Source organism: Lutjanus erythropterus, chromosome 10 (genome assembly GCF_056507025.1).
Source record: "Lutjanus erythropterus isolate fLutEry1 chromosome 10, fLutEry1.hap2, whole genome shotgun sequence".
Lineage (NCBI taxonomy): Eukaryota > Metazoa > Chordata > Actinopteri > Lutjaniformes > Lutjanidae > Lutjanus > Lutjanus erythropterus.
In genome coordinates this window covers 9,387,065-9,408,124 of record NC_139326.1, presented here as the reverse complement: position 1 = coordinate 9,408,124, position 21,060 = coordinate 9,387,065, and the positions used below count along the sequence as shown (strand labels likewise).

Here is a 21,060-nt window from a genome sequence, read left to right as displayed (position 1 = left end):
TTAGCTGTCTGATTAGCTCAGCGTTGCTAAATTAAAAGCGTTTTTGAAATGACTGAGTGATGTTAAAGACTAGGAACAATGGCAATGTTGGAAACAAGGCTAAGCATGGGTGCAGGCTACAGGAATGTAGCAGCTGTGATAGGATTAGGGTTTCGACACTACATCTGTGACGGGTGCTGTCATCTTGCCAGTCGCACTAAAATACTCCAAACTCAGTAACATTAAAATATGGTAGAAGTTTGTTGCCTGTAGAAGTTTGTTGATCATTTTGACAAAGCATGACGCCTTCTACAGTCACCATCTGTGGGTTTTTATGTCGTTGTTGTTGTGACCCATCCTAATTCACATCTTTTTGCTCAGTGCTCCACAACAGCTGAGCAAGTTTGGTACCTGTCAGAAATTCAGTCCACTTTCTCCATTCCTGCTTCCAGATATGCTATGTGCTAGGCTCGTCTATGCTGAAAAGAAAACCATAATTCAAAGATTGTTCAAAGAGACAGTAACACCTTAACATCTTAAGTTAGCCAATACTAGCAAAATGCTAAGTAACTGGCTAATCCACATTAATCATAAGCTAGCTAATTAAATCTGATGCCGACTCCCTAAAACTTGGTATTTCACCAGGACAAGTGTGGTTTTGTGGCTCCGTAATTTTTTCAACCCATACACTTGAGTGTATGAATTCAAAATGAAATCAATTTATTTAATACATGTAAAATATAAATATATAAAAGGTATACAAGATGTAAAGTATAAAGGTTAAAAAATAGTGTATCGATGTAAATCAATTACCACAGAAAAATAAAAATCTTGGTTTGAACCTGCTATTAAGCATGCTAAGGCAAAGGCAAAGATTAGGTTGACAAAACTTTTTAGTTTATGGTTTTCCTAACTTATCAAACAAGTGAAGAGACGATCCAATGCAAACAAACAAGAATGCATATCATGCACAAAACAATGTGTTGATGTAACGATGCAAGACTCACACACATAGCATATCACAGTGCAGGAAACAGGAATGGAGAAGAGTTTACAACAGAGTTTACGTCGAGCACCAGGCTTGCTCAACTGTTATTGTAAAACAGAGTAAAAGGGTCAGGACGTAGGAACGATCAATTGATATTGTATATGTGTTTTAACCGGGATTGAACAAAGAACTGCAACAATCCTCATTTGATAACATGATCCATGTTCATGTTTCTGTTGATTAATGCAGCCATGACTGAATCAATGAGCAATAACAACTTCTGTCTTTCATTCAATGGATGCTGGAATGGAGGGATGGAAGGGTCAATGGATATACATACAACGGTGTAGTAAAACAGTCACATACATATATGCATAGCAGCCAATAAACTCTTCCACTCCCACGCCATAAAACCCACCAACGCACACACACACACATGCACACACCCTCTCCTTACACTTTAGCTGCAGTTGTGTTTGAATCTTTCAGCCTGCCATGGTAGTGCTCCAGTCGCTGGTGCACATAGATGCAAGTGCCCAGCAGAGCGGGCAGGTTCTTCAGGGGTGCCGAGGATGGAACCTCCAGGGCCCTGTCCTGCAAACGGCCCAGCATGGCGAACGCTGCCCTGCCACACGCCTCCACAAAGCTCGATCGCACCTCCAGGAGAGAGCTCTCCCTGCAGGCTGCTGCCAAGGGTAGTAAAGCATCCAGCTCAGTCATGATTGCTCCACAGAACTGAGGGTAGAGAGAAGGCAAAGACAAGACAAGATGATCTCAATAACAGAGGGAAAATCTGTCAGTAAGAGGAAAAACAGAAAAAAAACATCAGAAAGAGACCTCATTAGATATAAATAATGGAACATTTTGCGAGGAGTCATCAAAATGACAAGGATTCGAGGCTGAGCATGTGAGTATTACACATGCATTTTTCTCTAACATTGTTCAGGCTGAAAAGCAAACATCAGTGTGAATGTAGAATACAGATGTCTGAAGACATGCCCTCTACATAAACTTTGCCGCTGAACATGCATAATTGGTATCAGGTCAAATAAAACCTTTACTTCAGAGGATACATCAGCACTTGTCTAATCCTATAACTGCATCCATCATGTTAACCACATTCAAACAAAAATGTTACAGTACATACAGTGGGAGGAGGTGGGGGAGACAGACGTGCTGAGAGCAGAGAAAAAGAAAAGGTCAGGCAAAGGTGAGAGTGAGAGGGAGGGAGGAGAGAGCTGTTTCAGCAATGTAAAAGACTTACAGCTTATTCTATAAACTGCCAGAGCAACAAGCAAGACTTATCTCATTTATCCACATTTGTCCTGGAGAAAGGCCTGTAGGGACAGGGCTGCCTGCACCTTTCCCTCTCCAGGGGCTGGTAGACTGGCTGATCAAGGGGCTTTAAAATAGTTGAGTGTGTGTTTGCTGAGACACAGATAAGCAGTTCCAGTATATGCTGATACGTGCTTAAAGCCGAAATCTTTAATGTTTTTAATGACTATAATGTTTGCATTGTGCCAATCAGTATAATTGACACAATGATATACTGATACATCATTCTTCTTCTAGTGAAACAATTTCATAAACATGGCATTAGACTAGCTGTAGTTTGAACTTGGTGGAAGTTGATGACAGGTGATATTAAAGGGATAGTTCAGATTTTTAGATGTGGGGTTGTATGAGGTACTTATCCATAGTCTGTGTCTTACCCACAGTAGATGACAGTCAACACACCCCTGGTTTGGAGAAGCAGCAAGAGTGTAGGAAGATAACAACGAACTGCTGTCGACAGGGTCAGCAGCAAAGCACATTTTAGCCATCTGAAAAGACACTAAAAAAAGTTGGAGGGTACACTATATTAAGAGGGATTTCACTGCTTTTCGCCACTATGTAAGCCAAATATAAATTTCTCCAAAGCCACCAAATTCATTTGGCAAAAACTGTAATATTTTGCAGAATAGTGGAGCTGCTAGACTACCGCTGCCTCAATCAGTTATTTTGTTTGTGTTATAGTGTGACATCGGTATTTTAAGGTTAGTGCAGATTTACCAATGTTGTTTAGGAAAGAAATATTTGGCTTATACATATATGATGGTTTCCTGTTGAAAAAAGCTGTTTGATGGCAAGGTAACACGGTGAAAATATTCTAAATATAGCATACACTCTAACTGATATAGGTTTTTTTTTAGGATGGCCTTTTTCAAGTGGCTAAAAAATGTTTTGCTGCTAACCCTGTCCACAGCGTCCTCCTCCCTGGCTATGGATAAGAACATTATACAACCCCACTTGGAAAAAAATTGATCACTTTAAAGAACCTAAGAGTCATTTACTGTAGGACCACGTCCCCACCACTTTTTGAAAAAGTTGATTTTATCTCCATCACTTTTTAAAAGCATAAAAAAGTTCTGGAAAAAAACTTGCATCAAGACATGTTAACTAACCACTGAGAACGCTTTGAGAATTTCTTATTTTCACAATAAGAAAAGACATAATAAGTCATGATTGGTTGAACCTGTTACAGTATACAGCATCTGGAAATAAAGCAGTTTAACTGGATTTATTATCTTTGGCTAATAATACTAATGTTATTCCTTCAGTTGTTTCTATTTTGTCATATTTTAGAACATTGATATTTTGACTGGCAGACTCTGATTCTCTTGCTTGTGAGTTGTTTTGTGTTTTATGCTGAGTATTTTTGTCGATTCTGTAACAGCTGAGGCTATGCCCTTTTGATGCGCTGTTATTTAGCTGCAATTATCTACTTTGACCTCATGCTGATCCCCTATAATATTGCCTATATGTCTCAACCATTTTTCAACTCAAAGTTACCCCCTTGTTCATGTGCAAAAAAACAAAACAAAAAACAGGCTGCATATACTGTAGTGTACGGGTTTGAAATATATCCTGCACACAGCATGTACCTATTACTGCAGAGACCAAGATGCATGCCGAGACACACGCACACACCTTGACACCACTGCTTCTACTACCTCATGTGCTTCCTATTGACATCACATTGAGAACAGTGAAAGATGATCAGGCAGGTGCCAAGGAGTCACATATGCGTGTGAGTTCACCTTCAAATTTATACACCTATAGATGTGAGTTATGTGTCAGGCAGATTCTTAAAAAGCCTTAAAACAAAGCATATTTCCCATATTATCCAGAGCTACCAAGCCAGGGGGGGGAAAAATCGCCATAACTCAGAAAACTCTATGCCCGTTTAATCAATCAATCATAGCATGTATTACTTGCTTATAGAGTCACGCACTCTATTACTTGACTTACTGTAGGGGGCTGACTGGGAAGTTCGACATTCTGTCAGATCAGGGATCCAGCATGTGTACACAATTGACAATTCCACAATCTCTTTACACAATTTTCTCCTTAAAAGCTTCCAGAGGGGTTAAAAGGCCTGGGAACAATGGCCGTTTGGACAATTAAGTCAATATCTGACTGCGTGTAGTCATTAGGAGCTTAGCTTTGAGAGAGAGAAAGCGGAGGCAGACACAACACTCAGCATTACCGGGGTGATGGAGAGGCCCTGGAGAAGCATCTCATACACATACAGTATCGGCACAAGCACACACCTACTAAACAGACAGTCATCCTCACATGCACACTCACTCGCACAAACACAACCACACGCATGCATCCACACTGAAGTCAGATTGAAACCTTAACTAGCTAAGATCAAAGCCTGGAATCCCACCAGGACTACTGCAGCAAGGTGAAAGAGATTGTATAAAGTTTTTAAGTGCCAAGGAGGCCTGCTTGCGTGTGTGTGCAGAATTCGGGAACAGACAGACAAGTGAAGGACTGAACATGCAGGTGAGGGCTTCAGTGAAGTCTGAATGCAGAAAAAGGCACTTCTGTTACTATAATAGAGAGCGAGCATCTAGGTTACAAAGGCCCACCCAAACAAGGAAAGCTCAATCCCAGGTTCTGACAGGACGGTGAGATTCCAGCTGTTGAGTGGAGGGTATTTGGCATTCAGCTCACAACTGACTGCCAATAAAAAAAAAAGTACACTATCTAAAGTACTCTGATGGATGAACAGTATCATCGCCGCCTGCATATGTATGGTAATACAGACAGCGAAGTGGGTTCAAATGAAAAAAAGTGAGGATTGAGGTACGAACATATGAATATAAATGTGTGAAATATTGATCCATCATAATGCCTTTGAACCGGCCATATTTCATGCTTATGTCTTGTATAGTAATTTGCTCTCTGCTCAAACACTAGGGCATGTGTCAAAAAAGGACAGGAGGAGGAAAAATATATATATAATATCCAACGGTCTCGTCTTGGATGTCTGTCTGGCTTGGTGTTTTTGAATGCAAATGCATGCATGTATAACCTTTGGGTTGAAAGGCTCTCATCTTTGAAGCGTTGACCTACACATAAATATGTTGTACAGGTCCTGAGCACAGACAAATTCTGACTCTCGTTAGCAATGAGAGCCACAAATACTGTCAGTGTAAAAGGGCTAGAGGAGGAGGGGGGAGAGGAAGACGAGGAGGCGAGAAGAGAGGTGAGGCAGTAATGAAGAGTCTGTACAGCGTGCAGTGAAAAGGAGAGTAGTGGGTAGCAGAACAGTTAGAGGAAGAAGGAGGAATGTGAGTCAGAGGAAGTTTCAGGGAGTTTCAGGAGGAAAAGCTGTTCAGAAATGAGGCAGAAAAAACAGCATGGGTGATAAAACGATAACCATCTATATCTGCGATAGGCACATCATCAATAGCACTAAGAAAACGATTTGATAAAATGTTTGATAGTTTCACTTAAATCCATTAAATTCAAACCACCATAAAATCACGTAATGAATATGCCCCAGTTCATAAACAGCCTGTCATATCCAATATTAATGGAGTTGTTCTATGAAAGCTAGCCAATCATTTAACAGAAAAACCCCAAGCTTGCTCCCTCACATCCACAGGTGCTACAAGTGGCACAGGAACAACTAGTCATTTAATAGGTTCGTATTGTTCGGTCACCCCATCAAAATGTGAGGACAGCAACAGAAACAGTGTGGAGTGACGTGACAACAACAGAAACAGAGTAGAGTGACAAGTGTCAACAAACGAAACAGAGTGGAATGACACGTCACAACAACATATACAGCATAGAGTGACACATGACAACAGCAGAAACAGTGTAGAGTGACACGTAACGACAACAGAAACAGAGTGGAGTGATGCGTGACGACAACAGAAACAGTGTAGAGTGATGTGTGACGACAACAGAAACAGTGTAGAGTGACACATGACGGCAACAGAAACAGATTGGAGTGACACGTGACAACAACAAAAACAGTATAGAGTGACGTGACGACAACAGAAACAGTATAGAGTGATGTGACGACAACAGAAACAGTGTAGAGTCACATGTGACAACAACAGAAAGAGTGTAGTGACATGTGACAACAACAGAAATGGAGTGTAGTGACACGTGACGACAACAGAAACAGCGTGGAGTGACAAAATGAATGCAGACAAAGGGGAAATTGTGAATAAAAAAGGACAGGACAGCTCGCCAGTATGGCAGTTTTTTGGTTTTGAGTCGGACAACTATCAGAGGGTTTAGGGCTCGGACATTCGGATGGAGCTCAGAGTAGAAGCTGGAAAGCTTTGCTTGCGAAAGGGACATTTGAAATTATCTGCTAGCCTGCCACCAACTTTGAACTTAACCCGGATGAGCAGAAGAAAATAGATGGACGGACGGACGGATGGATGGACGACAATCAGATCACCATTATCTGCCAACTGTGCAGGAATACCTTCCTAACCAAGATCAGTAATACAAAAAAAATGTATCACCTCAGCCTTCAGAGTGCATAACATGTCACCAGTCATGACCTTGATGATCAGCTATTATCGATATCGACTAGTATGCCACTTAACTATCGTGATAGACTTTTCAGGTATATTATCCAGGCCTATGGTGAAATTTTTAAGGGAACTGAGTATATGACAATCCAGCCTTCAACACTGAATAACCTTTGTAGAGTTTGACATTAAGCCTGGTCTCACATCAGAAACTGGTCTTCCTCCTGAGAAAAGTCAATCTCTGCTGTCTACTTCACCTCTTGTTGCCATTTCCCAGGCCCTCTACTCTCATCCCTTCTCTCACACTATCCCTTCTTTATCCCCCTTTCTACCCAAGCCTCTTTGCCTTTGTGATACATCCCTCTATCATCTGTATACCCTACACTTTCCCTATTCAACACCTTTCTCTACACACCATCTAGCCCTTATAATATCACCCATTCTGGTTTGTGGTTTCCCCCTGTCTCTTTTGTCCTTAGAGTCCTCCCCTTCAAGTAATACTGATGACTCTTCCCAAGGCCCTTTCTGATCCAGGGTGTCAACTGTGTCAGGCCCAAATCATTTGGGCTCTCTATTATAGGAGGTGCTTTCCGCTAGAGGTACAAAAACCATTAATCTCCCCAGGTGTGGGTGATGTGTGTAGACCTGCATTGTTCAGCCAGGTAGTAATAAAGGAGGATGAACAGGAAGGGGACAGAGGAGTGTACGGCAAAACATGCTCAAGCACAGGGTGAGGAGTGACAGTTTGGAGTCTTATACATAGGTTACTGTACAACACAATTAAGGTATTGGACTTGTGTGTTTGCTTTGGCAAAAGGGAGAAAGAGGAGTTTTACAGGTGCAGTATAAGGTGACAAAATCTGTGCAAACACCAACAAGACCTGAATGAAAATCTGTTATAAAAAACTAAACATGTAATTGAAACCACAGACTATGTATTAAATGGTGGCCAGCACGTCCAAGTCTGAAAAGTTAAACTAATGCAGAGGTGCCTTAAACCTGTATTCTTTATAATGGCCAGCAGGGGGCGATTGTATTGGTTGTAAAACAAAGTCCAATTGTACGTAAGCTTATGGCAAAATGAGCCTACTTCTCACTTTATTTATAACCTAGATATATATATATTTTTATTATTTTAGTTCCATTTAGACTAAAACAGTTGATAAAGCCAACAACAACAGCAACAATGCAGAGTCCAGGCTGTGACAGATGTGATGTCAGATAACTCTGGTGACATTACATGCGGTTAATGTTGCAAAAGGGTTGCAGTTTGATTAGGCTTAAGTCTAAAAACTGGTAGGTTTAGGCAACAAAACTACTCAGGTTTAGGAAAATATCATGGTTGGGGTTAAAAAAAACATCAGAAGTCACGTATATTACAAAACTTAAGTAACTTAAAAAGTCAACTTTTTGTTTCAAACCATGCTCTCCTGGGTGAAAGTCCTATGTACTATGCCCACTAGAGGTCGCCTAACCATAAACATACATATGGGATGTAATAAACTGTTTGCACAGAAGACCCAGATACTCATTTTTCTGGTGAGTACGGTCTGGATAAAATAGAGTATGCTTTAGGGTATAGCTACCAGTCAATCTGAGTGTGTCCGTCCGGCGCAGTGCAACTCTGATCAAACTGTCAAACTAGGCACTGCTGAACAAATATGGATCAAGATTATTACTGCATTGCCTATTTCTCGCATCAAGTTTTCAGAAACATTTTTGAGTGAACCGTTTATTTGTAATATGAGAAACTTTGTGACCAGGCAGGCTGCCATGTTTTCCTGCTGAGCGGACTCCTGCTGAGCAATGCTCTTATTGGTACTGTGCATGCTCTGGTTGCAAAACACCAAGATGACACCCCCACATTGCCAAACTCGAGGCTTCAGAAGTCCACAAACCAATAGGTAACATCACAGAAACCCACATATGGAACCGCATCTCTATATTAGGGACGGACCAATAGAGGAGTTCCAAAATTGATGCAATATTCAAAATTTAAATTTCACTCTATTTATAACCTTTTTTAAAAATTACACGTGGAACTTCATTTCATTTCAATCTTAAAGAGAAACTGAAAAATAAAGGCAACAGGGGTAAACAGTAGAAGCCATTCTGACTTGACTTTTGTTTGTTAACAAGCATGTCCTTGCACTCTATTAGCAGAGCAATGTTTTCAGAAATAAAACCTTTTTGATTAAGTATCTCAAGAATGTCTGTGCCACAAATAAAGAAATAAAAATAAACCATTTTCTCCAACACATAACAAGCTTTTATGAATATATAGAGGTAATCATATTTGTTTCAAGACCTATGGAGCACTCCAATTTTATGTGCATTGAAGGTCACTGAAGTGATGTTAAAACCTTCATCCTGTGATCAGACTTTTCAAAGGATTCTGTGACATATTGTTTATCTAAAAGCACAGAAGAAAAATATCTGATGATGCACTCCAAAGATGATCTCACAGCGCTAGTAAGACACTTCACTGTCAGTTTCATGTTTTATCATTTCTAAATGTTCTCCAGGCTACAGACTATGTGTGCTTCCAGCTGTGCTAGTGGCCATTTACAGAGCGGTGGGTCTTTCTTTGGGCATTCTCTACTATCGGTGGGCACTGAGAGAAGAACTGCTTAAATCACACTTTTATTTCAAATAGCTGCAGAAAGTCACAAGGTAATTCAGTGATAACAATGTGGGAGAAATATAAGCTGTAAAATAACATGGAGAAGGTGTATTCATTAGGTAAGCTCTGTCCATAAAATAAAAAAGATTATGAATGATATTGTCCTCTTACCCATTTAATGTGTATGCGTGAAATGGCAAACACCTCATCTCACCCCCCGCTTCCAGCAATGTATGAGAATCAAAGGTGGCCATGAAACTCATGCAAATAGCAGAAGGCCGTATGTAGAGCCAGTTTTTTTGTTTGTTCTGGGCTTCTGTAGAAATATGTTGTTGCAACATGGCAGACTCTGTGGAAGAGGACCTGCACATTTGTAAGGTATCAAAAACACAGTAATTCTTATTTTCAGGTGATTACTGAAATTGATGAAAACATACAAATATTACATTCCATTTCTGCCATACTTGACCAATAGATCCTGCTGAAGCAAACACACTGGACATTCAAAAGACTGTTACCAGACTGTTTAGCCCAATCACATTTTCCCCATAGAAATTAAAGGTATTTTACATTTAAGACTTTGATTTAAAATCTCTACTTGGATGGTTTGTCAGGTGAATTTTTGTCTAATTTTAATCAGTGTACATAAAAACCTATCAGTCAATCTAGAAGTGACAGCACACTCCGATACCATGTTTATTATTTGGGTAGCGAGCCTTCGACTTTGTTTATATTGGGATTACAGATTGTGCCTCGTGAAAGGAGATGACAGACATGTTTCCCCTCTTTTGTTTTTCTGGATAACTTGCAAGATGATCCAGTTTGCAGGCTCACTGTGAAGCTCTATGACAGACAAGGTGGATGTTGACCCACATGTCAATAATCTGGCTCTCATGTCGGTGCTTTTCTTGAGTGCATTTGCCTGTCCATAACTCTCCATGAAAGTATTCGAGCTCATTTCCTTCTCATTAACACAACTAGTAGGGCTGTATCTAATGAATATTTTACTGATGATTAAGCTGTTGATTATTATCTCTATTAATAAATTAGTTTTTTGGTCTAAACAATGTCATAAAATGATGAAAAATGTCATTCGGTGCATCCTAAAGACCAAAAATATTCGGTTTTACTGTCATAGAGGAGTAAATATATCACAGAATATTCAAATTTAATGAGGTGGAATCACTTAACTTTGATTCTTCTTACAATAATTTCTCAAACCGATTAATCGATTATCAAAATAATGCAGTTCTAAGGTGTAGTATACTTTATATGGAAAAAAAAGCAAAAGCAATGAATAACTGCTCTCTAAACACCAGGAAGTGCTCATGACGAGTCCTGAATCAATTGTGTTTGTATTACCAGATATTAGCAGGTAAATCACTCACAGCATTTCATTGTCAGAGGTTGAACTCCAACCAGTACTGACAATCAAGTGTCAGTCTATCCTACCCTAAAACCGGAAGTACCTTGGCTATCATTCTGGGAGTCTCTCTCTCTGCATAGGTGTAGAAAGCATCTTCTCTGAGTTGTGTGTTGTTGGCAGTCATGGAGGTGTGTCCAGTAGTGCAGCTCAGGGTGACGGAGGTGTGTCCTGAAGAATGTAATGCCTCTTCCTGTTGTAGACTCTTGGCACAGACATCATCTAGCACCACTTTAACACAGTGTGCCATGTGAGGGACCAGCCCCCTGAACGCTGACCTCCAGTCAAACTCCAAAACCTGTGCAACCTGCAGAACGGGAGACAAGCCAACAGTCAATTAGTGTACACTGAAGGGAATATTTCATCAGTTGTACCTCACTGCTGCTAAGGCAAACTGTCGTGCCTCTTTGTAATTACAGAAAAAGATTATAAGCCTGAATGACACTGAATAGTTGTAATAGAACAGAAACTTCCTCCTAGGGTCTTAAAAAGGAAGACATACAAAGTCTTACCTCTGGTGTGTGGAGACGTGTTTCCGCTGTGGTTTTCTTGCCATCTGTTGACATGTGTGAATCCTCTTTACTCTTTTTCAAGATACCTGAATTAAATTTTCAAGATACCGGAATACATTTTTAATGCAAACATCATGTAATACATCTTAAAGGGACAGCGCCACAAAATCACAATTACATAATTTTTCCTATGGCCTGTAGTGCTGTTTACCCATCAAGGCTGTTTTGGTCTGAGTTGCAGAGTTTTGGAGATATCAGCTGTAGAGATGTTTGTCCTCTCTTGAATATAATGGAACTAGATGGCACTTGGCCAGTGGTGTTCAAAGTGCCAAAAAACACATTACAACAGCAATGTCTCTTTCTGGAAATTGTGACCCTGATACTCAGACCTTATAGTGAGCTGTTTCGTATAGAAACTATTTTCTTTCTACTGAACTAGTATATCTGCCAACTGCAGCTCAGGTGAGGAGGACACCATTAAAGAGCATATTTGACACTTTTCAAATACATGTCCAGTCATTGTTGATGGTAAATGTAGTCAATTGAAGCACTAAATTCCTTTGTGTATGCACTATTGACTGTAAAAGCTGATTTTTCCTGCTCATGGAGCTGTGCAGCAGTGCCTACATGTACCAACATGCATTGTGGGCAAGCTTGTACTCCCACGCCCATGTTGCCATGTTACCACCACCCTAGCCTATAGCTATTACTTTGTTGGCCAAAACATAGCATTAAGTGACAAAAATACTGATCTAGCGTGCCGCCTGGCTATCCAGCGACTATTAATGAAGCTGAAGTAGAACACACTGAGGAATTTACTGCTTCAGTTGACTACATATGCCAACACTGACTGGACATCCCCAAGAAAAGCGCTGAATTTTCCCTTTTCCTTTTCCCCCATGAGTAGATGTACACTTATTTCTGCACAGTGATTACTTTGGCCGATACAGTTCAGCAGAGAGAAAATAGTTCTTATGTAAAATTGCTTACAATGAGTTCTGTGGATTATCATGAGTAACCAGGTCATGCTTTCTGCAAAGAAACATTGCTGTTTTTCAAGAGTATTTTTGCCTGAGTGTCATCTAGTTCCATCCTGGGTTGACATTAGCTTATTAGACAATAAAAGATAATACAAAAAGATTTTTTTTTTCAATCTCAGTGAATTACTTGTGATTATTTTCTATTCAGTATTGAAGTTTGTTGCATATTGAGCATAGAGCTGATAGAGCATTGAACAGTAACTGTGCCTGGTCAAGCTCCCAAACCAGGTCAGGGACCAACAATAAAACATAGACTCTTGACATATTTAGAGATTCAGAATGAAAAGCTATGTGATATTCTGTAGCTTCTTTCAAATCTATGCATTATTTAGCATGAATATCTCCATATCACTCATGATATACTGTACCATATTATGTGTTGAAAGCTTGACTGAATGCCAAGCGAGGTGACTTGAAAGCAGCTGTACTGTATATAACTCAGAGCCAGATATGGGTCACACTGCTCTCATCTCTCCCCCACTAGCCAATGAGACAGTGGCCGGAGTATAACTGTACATGCCTCAGAGGGAGCAGAAAGAGGCCGTAAATGCTAATGGTGATGGCTTTATGAGTCTAACTTTGGGGCTTAGATTTGATTCGAACCAAGATAGCATCAACCATATATGGGGCAAATCCATGAGGGGAAATTGTGTGGATGTGTGGTGAGACCGGGGGGGATGTGTGTGTCGGGGGGTTGACATGAAGACAAGCGTACAGGATGTTGGGTTGGGTTGCAATTAAAAAGCGTGAACATCAAGGCCACAGTTTCCTAATCAGAAGGCGAAGAGTGAGACCCCAGGCGAGGCAATTTAGCCGAACAAGACCACATGGAATGGAAGAAGGAGGAAGCAGCAAGCGCATCACTTTTTGACCTTTAAGCCCATCTGATGAATTTCTGGTAATTAAGCCGTTTGATTGCCTGGAATTAATGATTTGGATAACTGCCCTTTAAAGGCTGTTTACCTCTCTGTAAATTGAGCCTTTCTGCAAGTCTTGTTTTTGTAAATGTAACCTTTATGGAAATTACTCCATGCACCAAAAGCTTTCATTTAACATCTCTGCAGCAGCAGTTCAAAGGGGAGAGAGGAAAATGATACTAAAGGCTTATATAACACCCAAGATAATTCCCCACTAAAATAACATTTCTTCAGACACAAGTCAGACTTCCTGCTAGAACATGTAACAATGTCTGTATGAGTGTGAGCGTGTGTGTGTTTGTAGGGTTGTAACTGGGCTGTTTATGCCTGCAGGAGTGGCACACATGCAGGGCTGTAGCAGCTGAGGTCATAAGAACAACTCCCTCCACTGTAGCCCCACAACAACCAGAAAAGGTCTGTATTTTTCTAATGATTTGGATTATTCACATTATCTGTTTGATCATTTTTAAGTTAATTATCCTAACTTGATAGGCTTCAAATCTTCTTTGCAGTGTCAGGCCAAAACTCTTATGGGAAGCAATTAATATTTTTTATATTTTCTGGCCTTAAAATTGTGAATTTTTAGTATATTTGATATGCAGAAGATGCTGGGTGCTCTTTAGATGATTTGTAGTGCATTGTCTGATGTACATGACGCAACTGCATTTAGGGTGTGTCAAACTCCACTTTGCTATTCAAACAGCACAATCTGGGTGCAAAGAAATGCACCAGGAGCAAAGGGGTTGCATTTAATCTTTTAATTAATCAAAGGGGTTTTGGGGCATAAAATAACTTAAACCAATCAGAATGTCATCTCCCATTTCCTTTAAGAGAAAGTTGCACCTTCTTCTGTCACATTACTATTTGAATGATGGATTTGGCAGGTTGAAGAACAAAATGTAGAGGTTGCAATGTAGGATAAAGTGTTGCCCTGTGTCCCAACTGTGTGGTTGTGCATTTACACACAAGGCACAGCAGCAGGATGGCTGTGACGTTACTGTGCACATGAAAGCATTTATATGTTGATGACTGAAACAAGCCTCCTTAATAATTAAAGAAACACTATACTAAAATATACACTATACATTAATTCAAAACACAATAAAAAAAACCCCACCTGTATTAACATTTAAACAGCAAAACTAAATACTGTAGTTACAACTTTTATAGAACAGAGGAAAATCTCTAGAGCAAATCTTTTTTTAGATAGCTCTGATGGAAGCCAGGATTTTTAAGGCTGCTTTACTCCAAACAGTTTCACTGTATGAACTTCACAGAATATTGATTAACATTTTACCCTCACCGATCCTGTCGGATTTAAACAATCAATAAAGTTACAGCTGCTGTGCCTTGTGCATAAATCCACACTCCATTTCACCCACCTGCAACTCATCTTTTATTAACTATAACGTTACTTTTATGACCCACAAATTCACTGCAGTGCGGTAGAAGCAGAGTATGTGTGCATTGTGAACCGGCCTATGTAAGTGCATTTTACTATCTGAATAATTCATCCTTTAAATAGCAGGAAAATACTTGACTTTAGAATAGGTTTTTGTTGGTCAGCGGTGCAATTGCTTTAGGATGATTCAAGACAGTAATGAGCCAACAATGACTCTCACCACACCTCATTTTAAGATCAACACAAGGGAGCGAGTGCAAAGTGGAAAATGATAACTTCATTGATCAGAAAATAGCAATGATAGCTGCACTGTTCCTTGCATATGGCAGAGGACAGAGCCCTGAATCAGTGTTCAAAGTATGTAGCATGTGTTCTTTTCAATTTATAAAACGTATACCACACTTTAGGTTACTAAGACTTTTGAATGTCACAAAAAACCTGAAGAGAGCATGACCTCAGTGATCTCAGAGACAGCTACAGGCCTGATCATATTTCTAATATGTATACATACATGTGTCTTTTGGAGTCATGTGGAGTCGTACCTTTTACACAGGGCGTCTCGCCTGTACAGTCAATGAAGGTCATATTAGTGACCAGCTCCTTCACCGTCCTCTCAAACCCCAGCAGGGTGCAGGCCAGTTGGGTTAGCGCCCTCAGCTGGTGGGAGGTCAAACTGAAGCTCCTATTTTTCATGGGAAGCTCCATTGGGGCTGTGAAGGAGAGAAAAAGGAACGTAAAAGAGGAAAGTGGAAAAATAAATAGCGTATATTCCTGTGAATGTATGACTGACAGATGGAGGAGTGAGAGCTGCACTACAGTTTACAGTTCAGTAAAGGAATAAACAATTTCATGAAAACAGGGTTTCAGTTGAACCTCCAAACCTACATGCACTCATCAGAAAACACCCCCCTCCTCAAGTCTTGCCTTGCACGGCACCTCTTATAAATATCGACCCATTCATGTTTTCCCAATACACGGCATAAACAAAGAGACAGTGAAAAAAATATGCAAAACTTTGCTCCCCGAGAAGTCACACATGCACATCCTTCTCTCTCGGCACAAAACTTTTCTCCCCCTAACCCGCCGATGACCCCCTCGGCAAATATGGATTTCCCATTTTGGAGGCTGCCAAAGCCATCACCCGGGGGATGTTCCGCATTAAGCTGGAGAATGGGCGGCTGGGAGATGCGTTGCCATACTCCCAGACACATGCACAAATACTTTTGTGTGTCCGCTTAAATGAGCTCCTCCACTGCAAAGGCATTTGGGAATGGATGAGCTCAGTATTAGCCTTGACTCTGAAAGCACGGAGATGATTGAGCGTTGAGAAGGGAAGGAAGAAGAGGGGGGCCCTTTTCCAATAATTGTAACATTATTGCCTCTGGATCCTAATGTAATTTTGCTATATTGTTAAACAAAATCTGACAATATGACAACACACTGTCCCCAAGGATGCCTGGTTTAATCATGCATGAGGTCTGACTCTCTCTGTGTGTAGGCGTATGTGTATGTTTACATGAGTGTTTATGAGCGAGAGTCGATGAGTTGTTGTGTGTTTGTGTCTGTCGTCTCTGCACACGTGTGTTTATGTGCATGTAATGCAGGCCATTATGAATAACTTGATTTGTAGAAGACACTTTCACACACATTTGCACATGTCAGTCCTGCTGGATAATTGCCACGCTGCATCCACACTCTGTGGTCACCATGGAATATATTCTGACCTCAAGTTTGTTTGTGTTTACAAGTCCAAGTGTATACATGTATTTATGTGCAAGTGTGTGTGCATGCGTGTGTGAAATCACATGTGAATAGCTGTGTAATTATTTGGTGTGTGTTTGACTGGTGTGTGCATGCATTTGTGTGTATGTGTAATTAAGCTGCATGAGTCCGCAGCTCGGCAGCTCCTCTGTAATGGGGTCCAGTGGGAGTCTGTGCTAGGGAGACTACCTCGTACTGCATGTGTACATGCGTGACCTGGCTGACACCCACGTGCCAGCCTCGTTCTCCAGCTTGCACATTCACGCACGCACCAACAATCATGTCTATTTCTGAAGTCACCAGCAAATCAACAGTGCTTTCCGTGCCTTGTCGCAGGGGCAAACTAAAGCTGTCAACAACTCAAGAGTAAACAATCTAAACCGGATGAGACAGGGACACATTAGAGAGAAAGTCGCTGGATTCCCTAAAAAGCTTTCACTACAAGCCCCACTCCCCATCCCACCCTCTGTTGGGCATTCATCTGAGCATAGCATCCATTAACTACCACTTCATCTGGAGCATCACCTTTTCCAGAGCACCCCCTTTACACCTTGCATTAAAATGTGTTTTGGGTGATCGGATTGCAATCAAATAGTGCTTGACCACATGAAAGTTCAAGTATAAATGCACCCAAGAAGCAGTGAGCTCAGATTGTGATCCGATCAGCCAAACCAACCCCCGGAGGTGGTCAGGGACTCACTGCGACCACATTAACCGCAAGCGTTTTCAATCCTTATACGTGTAAACTTTGTGACATGTTCACTAAATTTAGCAACTTTTCTGACCCTCTAGACTTTTCAGACTGCATTTAAACCCGACATGATTGTATAGATGCAAGTTAAGACTCATGCAAACCTAAAGTCATATATCAGCAATATCCAGGAACCCTGCTGACTTCTCTGGGTCTGCACTCAGCTGAGATGGACTGATAGAAAGTTAAAAAGTGTGCTGTGGTTCTGATGAGTCCACATGTCATATTGTTTTTAAAAATCATAGGTGTTATATTAAAGATGAAAAGAACCATCCAGACTGTTGCCATTGCAACTGTGATGGTATGGGGGTGTGTTCCAACCCATGGCTTCAGTAACTAGCATGTTTGTGAATGCACCATTAAGGTGCATACAGGTTTTGGAGCAATATATGATGCCATCCAGACCATGTTATGTTTAGGGGCGTCCCTGCTTATTTCAGCAAGACAATGCCAAGCTACAGCAAGCACTTGTTATGACAGCGAGGCTTCATAGTAAAAGATTGCGTGTAGTAAACTCGCCATCCAGCAGTCCAGACCTGTCTCCCATTTAAAATGTGTGATGAATTATCAAGTGCAAAATACAACAATGGAAACCCCAGACTGTTTAGCCACTGAAATCGAACATCAACTTCAATTATTAGTGTCCTCAATTTCCAAATTCTTATTGAGTGTTGTTAAAAGAAAAGCTGATACATCACAGTGGTAAACATGCCCAACTTTTTTGGTATGTGTTGTAGGCATGTGTATCTTACCCAGATACGATGTGGATATGATTCACATTCTCTCATTCGTGGCCATTCATTCCCTCAACATGTGACCCTATAACCGTTTCACTTGCTCACTGACTCACACTCTAAGTAGTCACACATGACCTTGATGTTTAGCAACGCTCTGCCTCAGCCTCTCATTGAGCTCTGCCGTCCAGGCTATATAGGTATTTATAGTCGTCTCCCTAGCCAAATAGCCCTATAGCCATAGCAGTCTAGTACACAGCCATCTAAACCTCATTATACCTTTGTCACAACAGTGAGGCCAAATGGAGGCTCTCATAGCCGGTTGATGGAGAGGGTGTGCTTAAAAGCACCCAGGTGTGTCATATAGCATAGTGCATAGCATGTCTCATAGAGTAGAGAATGTGGAAGGGCACTAGCAGGCAGAAGAGTTCAACCAAAGGTCAATGTACTGAGAATCAATAAGGGAGGACTGCTACTGAAAGCTGGCGCTGAAAGCAAAATGATATGTTTATATAAGAGCTCCTCCATATGACATTATAGTGTGGAGGATGTTCTTATAAACAAAAAGAAAATCAATGGTTAGCTATATTACTGTGATAACCGTAAACACAGTATGCATCTTATCAGAAGCTCGCAAAGCAAACAAGCACATGTCAAGCAATATTTCATCCAACAAATGTGTGAAAGAGAAAACACTGTGTGTGGAGACGTGAATGAAGAGGCTTTATGAAAACATAGGGAAGAGGACAGGGAATCAACCTTTTACTTTACTGTATGCTGAAAACAATTACTTCTCTTTTGTCTTCATTTAGTTGAAGTCAAAGCTCACACATAACTCGTTTCATTGTTCTAAAAATGTAAAGTGAAGGGACCATAGTTACCAGGCAAGAGAGCTATGTTGTACATATGGGCATCATCAGCATAGGTACGTTAATTAAATTGTAGATATAGCATTGCACTTCAATAAATTCATTTGCTTAACTTTGCTAACTATATCTCTTTTTTGCTAATTGCATAAGGGGGTCAAAGTGAGAATGCAAACAAACAGAATTGTTTAAGAGGCATTAGATTATTTTCACAATAAAATCATATGTGTATTAACACGATATCAGTATTTAATTTTTAAGTATTACGTTTATTTTCACAGCCAGGATGAACAAAAAGTAAAAATTAAAGCAATTTCCTGGCACCATTACCCAGAATGCAACTCAACCAAAGGCAGTCTGGGACTACTGAAATTGGCTAATTTGGCCTTAAACTGCTAGCCTAAAGCAGAGGTAAGGAAAGGTTATAAACAAGAGGAAAATCAAAAGTTAGCTATATTACTGTGATAACCATAAACACAGTATGCATCTTATCAGAAGCCTGCAAAGCAAACAAGCATATGTCAAGCAATATGTCATCCAACAAACGTGTGAAAGAGAAAACTGCGTGAGAAGGGATGGAGGGAGTGCTTTATGTTTCCTATGGAGCAGGAACATTGTAAAAAATGTCTGAAAATACCAAACTCTGCAAGTCTACAGTGGCCAGTTTCAGTTTGTAGCTTTTAACAATGACAACAATGTAACACAAAAGGAAAAAAAACAAACAGAGCAGGTATTTTTGGCGAGCCATCAGTCTTCTCCTTGTCTGTCTCTCCTGTGGGTTCCACCATCAGCTCCACAGCACACACTCTCTCTCTCTGTCTCACACACACACACACACACACACACACACACACACACACACACACTGCTCTTGACTGGCAGGGAACAGAGAGAGAGAGAGAGAGGGGAGAGAGGAGGAGATCTAGGGGAAGGGAAAGGGGTGGTGGTTAGGGATGAAAACATGGGGAAGAGAGGGAGGGAAAGAGAGGGAGGGGCGGGATAAGGGAATTCCCTTAGCAGTTGTTATTGATTCCGGTGTTTACGGGCGAATAGTTTAGTGCCGTTTACAAAACAGAACAGATGCAGCCAGTGAGCAAAAAGGTAAACAATTGCTGTGTGGCGGGCTGCCAAATCCCCAGTCTGATGTATTAAACTCACGGTGAAGAGCATTTCCCCTTTGGCTGCACTTATTGCCACTTCATTTCCTCTTCGCTCACATACACATTCACTCCTTCTTGCCATCTCTCCCCTTCCCTGTGTCTCTCTTTCTCTCTCGTTCCCTCGTTTATCTGAGGGAGGGGGGAAAAAAAGGGAGAAGGGCGTAGGGCGCTTTTTGCCGTCTGGCTATTTTCTGTCCTTCTCTGACCCAGGAGGCCCAGTTCTCCCAAACAGAGCCATTAGTAGGTGGAATTGCATGTGTCTGACATGGCCGAAAACCAATTATTAGACACTTTCTACCAAATGATGCCCAAGTCTTTGGGGAATGGGCAATCATGCAATAATTTAGCCACTGATTTAATTTCTCTCCAGCACAGCATCTCTCCCTCTCTCATCGTCTGTCCCTCATTTTCCTCTCTTCCTCTCATTCTGTCTCTCTGTAGTGTAAATCAGACCATCAGAGGGGTGGTCTGCAGCTCTCTTACCACACTACCCAACTGGCCTCCAGTCTCTTATCATGTAATCACAATATGTGAAGACAACTTTTCTGTGTTTGGGAAGATGTGTGTCTGGTACAACACCCTCTACAGGTGATGTAAGCTTCTGGTTGCATTAGATCCAGAGAGATAAAGAAAGGGGAATTTCATATGGCAAAGCAATTGTAGCATGTCCTAAACAATGAAAATTAAATTTGCTTTGCATTTTGCATGAAATGCATTAAATAATTAGATTTAAAAAGTTTTTAAAAAGTGCAAAGTAATTTGTTCGGATCTCAGTTTTTGTTAACATCCTGGAAGCTGCATCTCAGAAGTTGCAGTTGCCTTCTTGCAGAGCTTCTTTGTGTAGACCTAGACCTAGGTTACAATAATGTAACCAGCTGGAAATAAAAGCATGGATCAGCTTGTTTTCTGAACATGAATCCTCTGACTCCATTTTTCAGCTGATAAAAGACTAGTGTTGTAACTGATGTGAGGTGACAGCTAAAACTGATAGAATAACACCCACATGTCTGGCCTGGCACTGTGCTTCCAAGGTCAGGAAATACAACTTGAATCTACTATGTTCTGAAAGCAAT

The 21,060-nt window shown here is 40.8% G+C and overlaps 1 protein-coding gene across 1 annotated transcript in view; it reads right to left on the bottom strand.

Moving 5' to 3' along the window:
• Nucleotides 1–21,060, bottom strand: part of kiaa0825 (KIAA0825 ortholog) — a 181,028-nt gene that overhangs the window by 133,691 nt on the left and 26,277 nt on the right. Inside the window, exons 7-10 of the mRNA XM_084728153.1 lie at nucleotides 15,258–15,425; nucleotides 11,357–11,442; nucleotides 10,891–11,151; nucleotides 1,425–1,702 (exon numbers count right to left, since the gene is read on the bottom strand). Coding sequence (XP_084584279.1) covers nucleotides 1,425–1,702; nucleotides 10,891–11,151; nucleotides 11,357–11,442; nucleotides 15,258–15,425 — 793 coding nt within the window. The remainder of the gene's footprint in view (nucleotides 1–1,424; nucleotides 1,703–10,890; nucleotides 11,152–11,356; nucleotides 11,443–15,257; nucleotides 15,426–21,060) is intronic.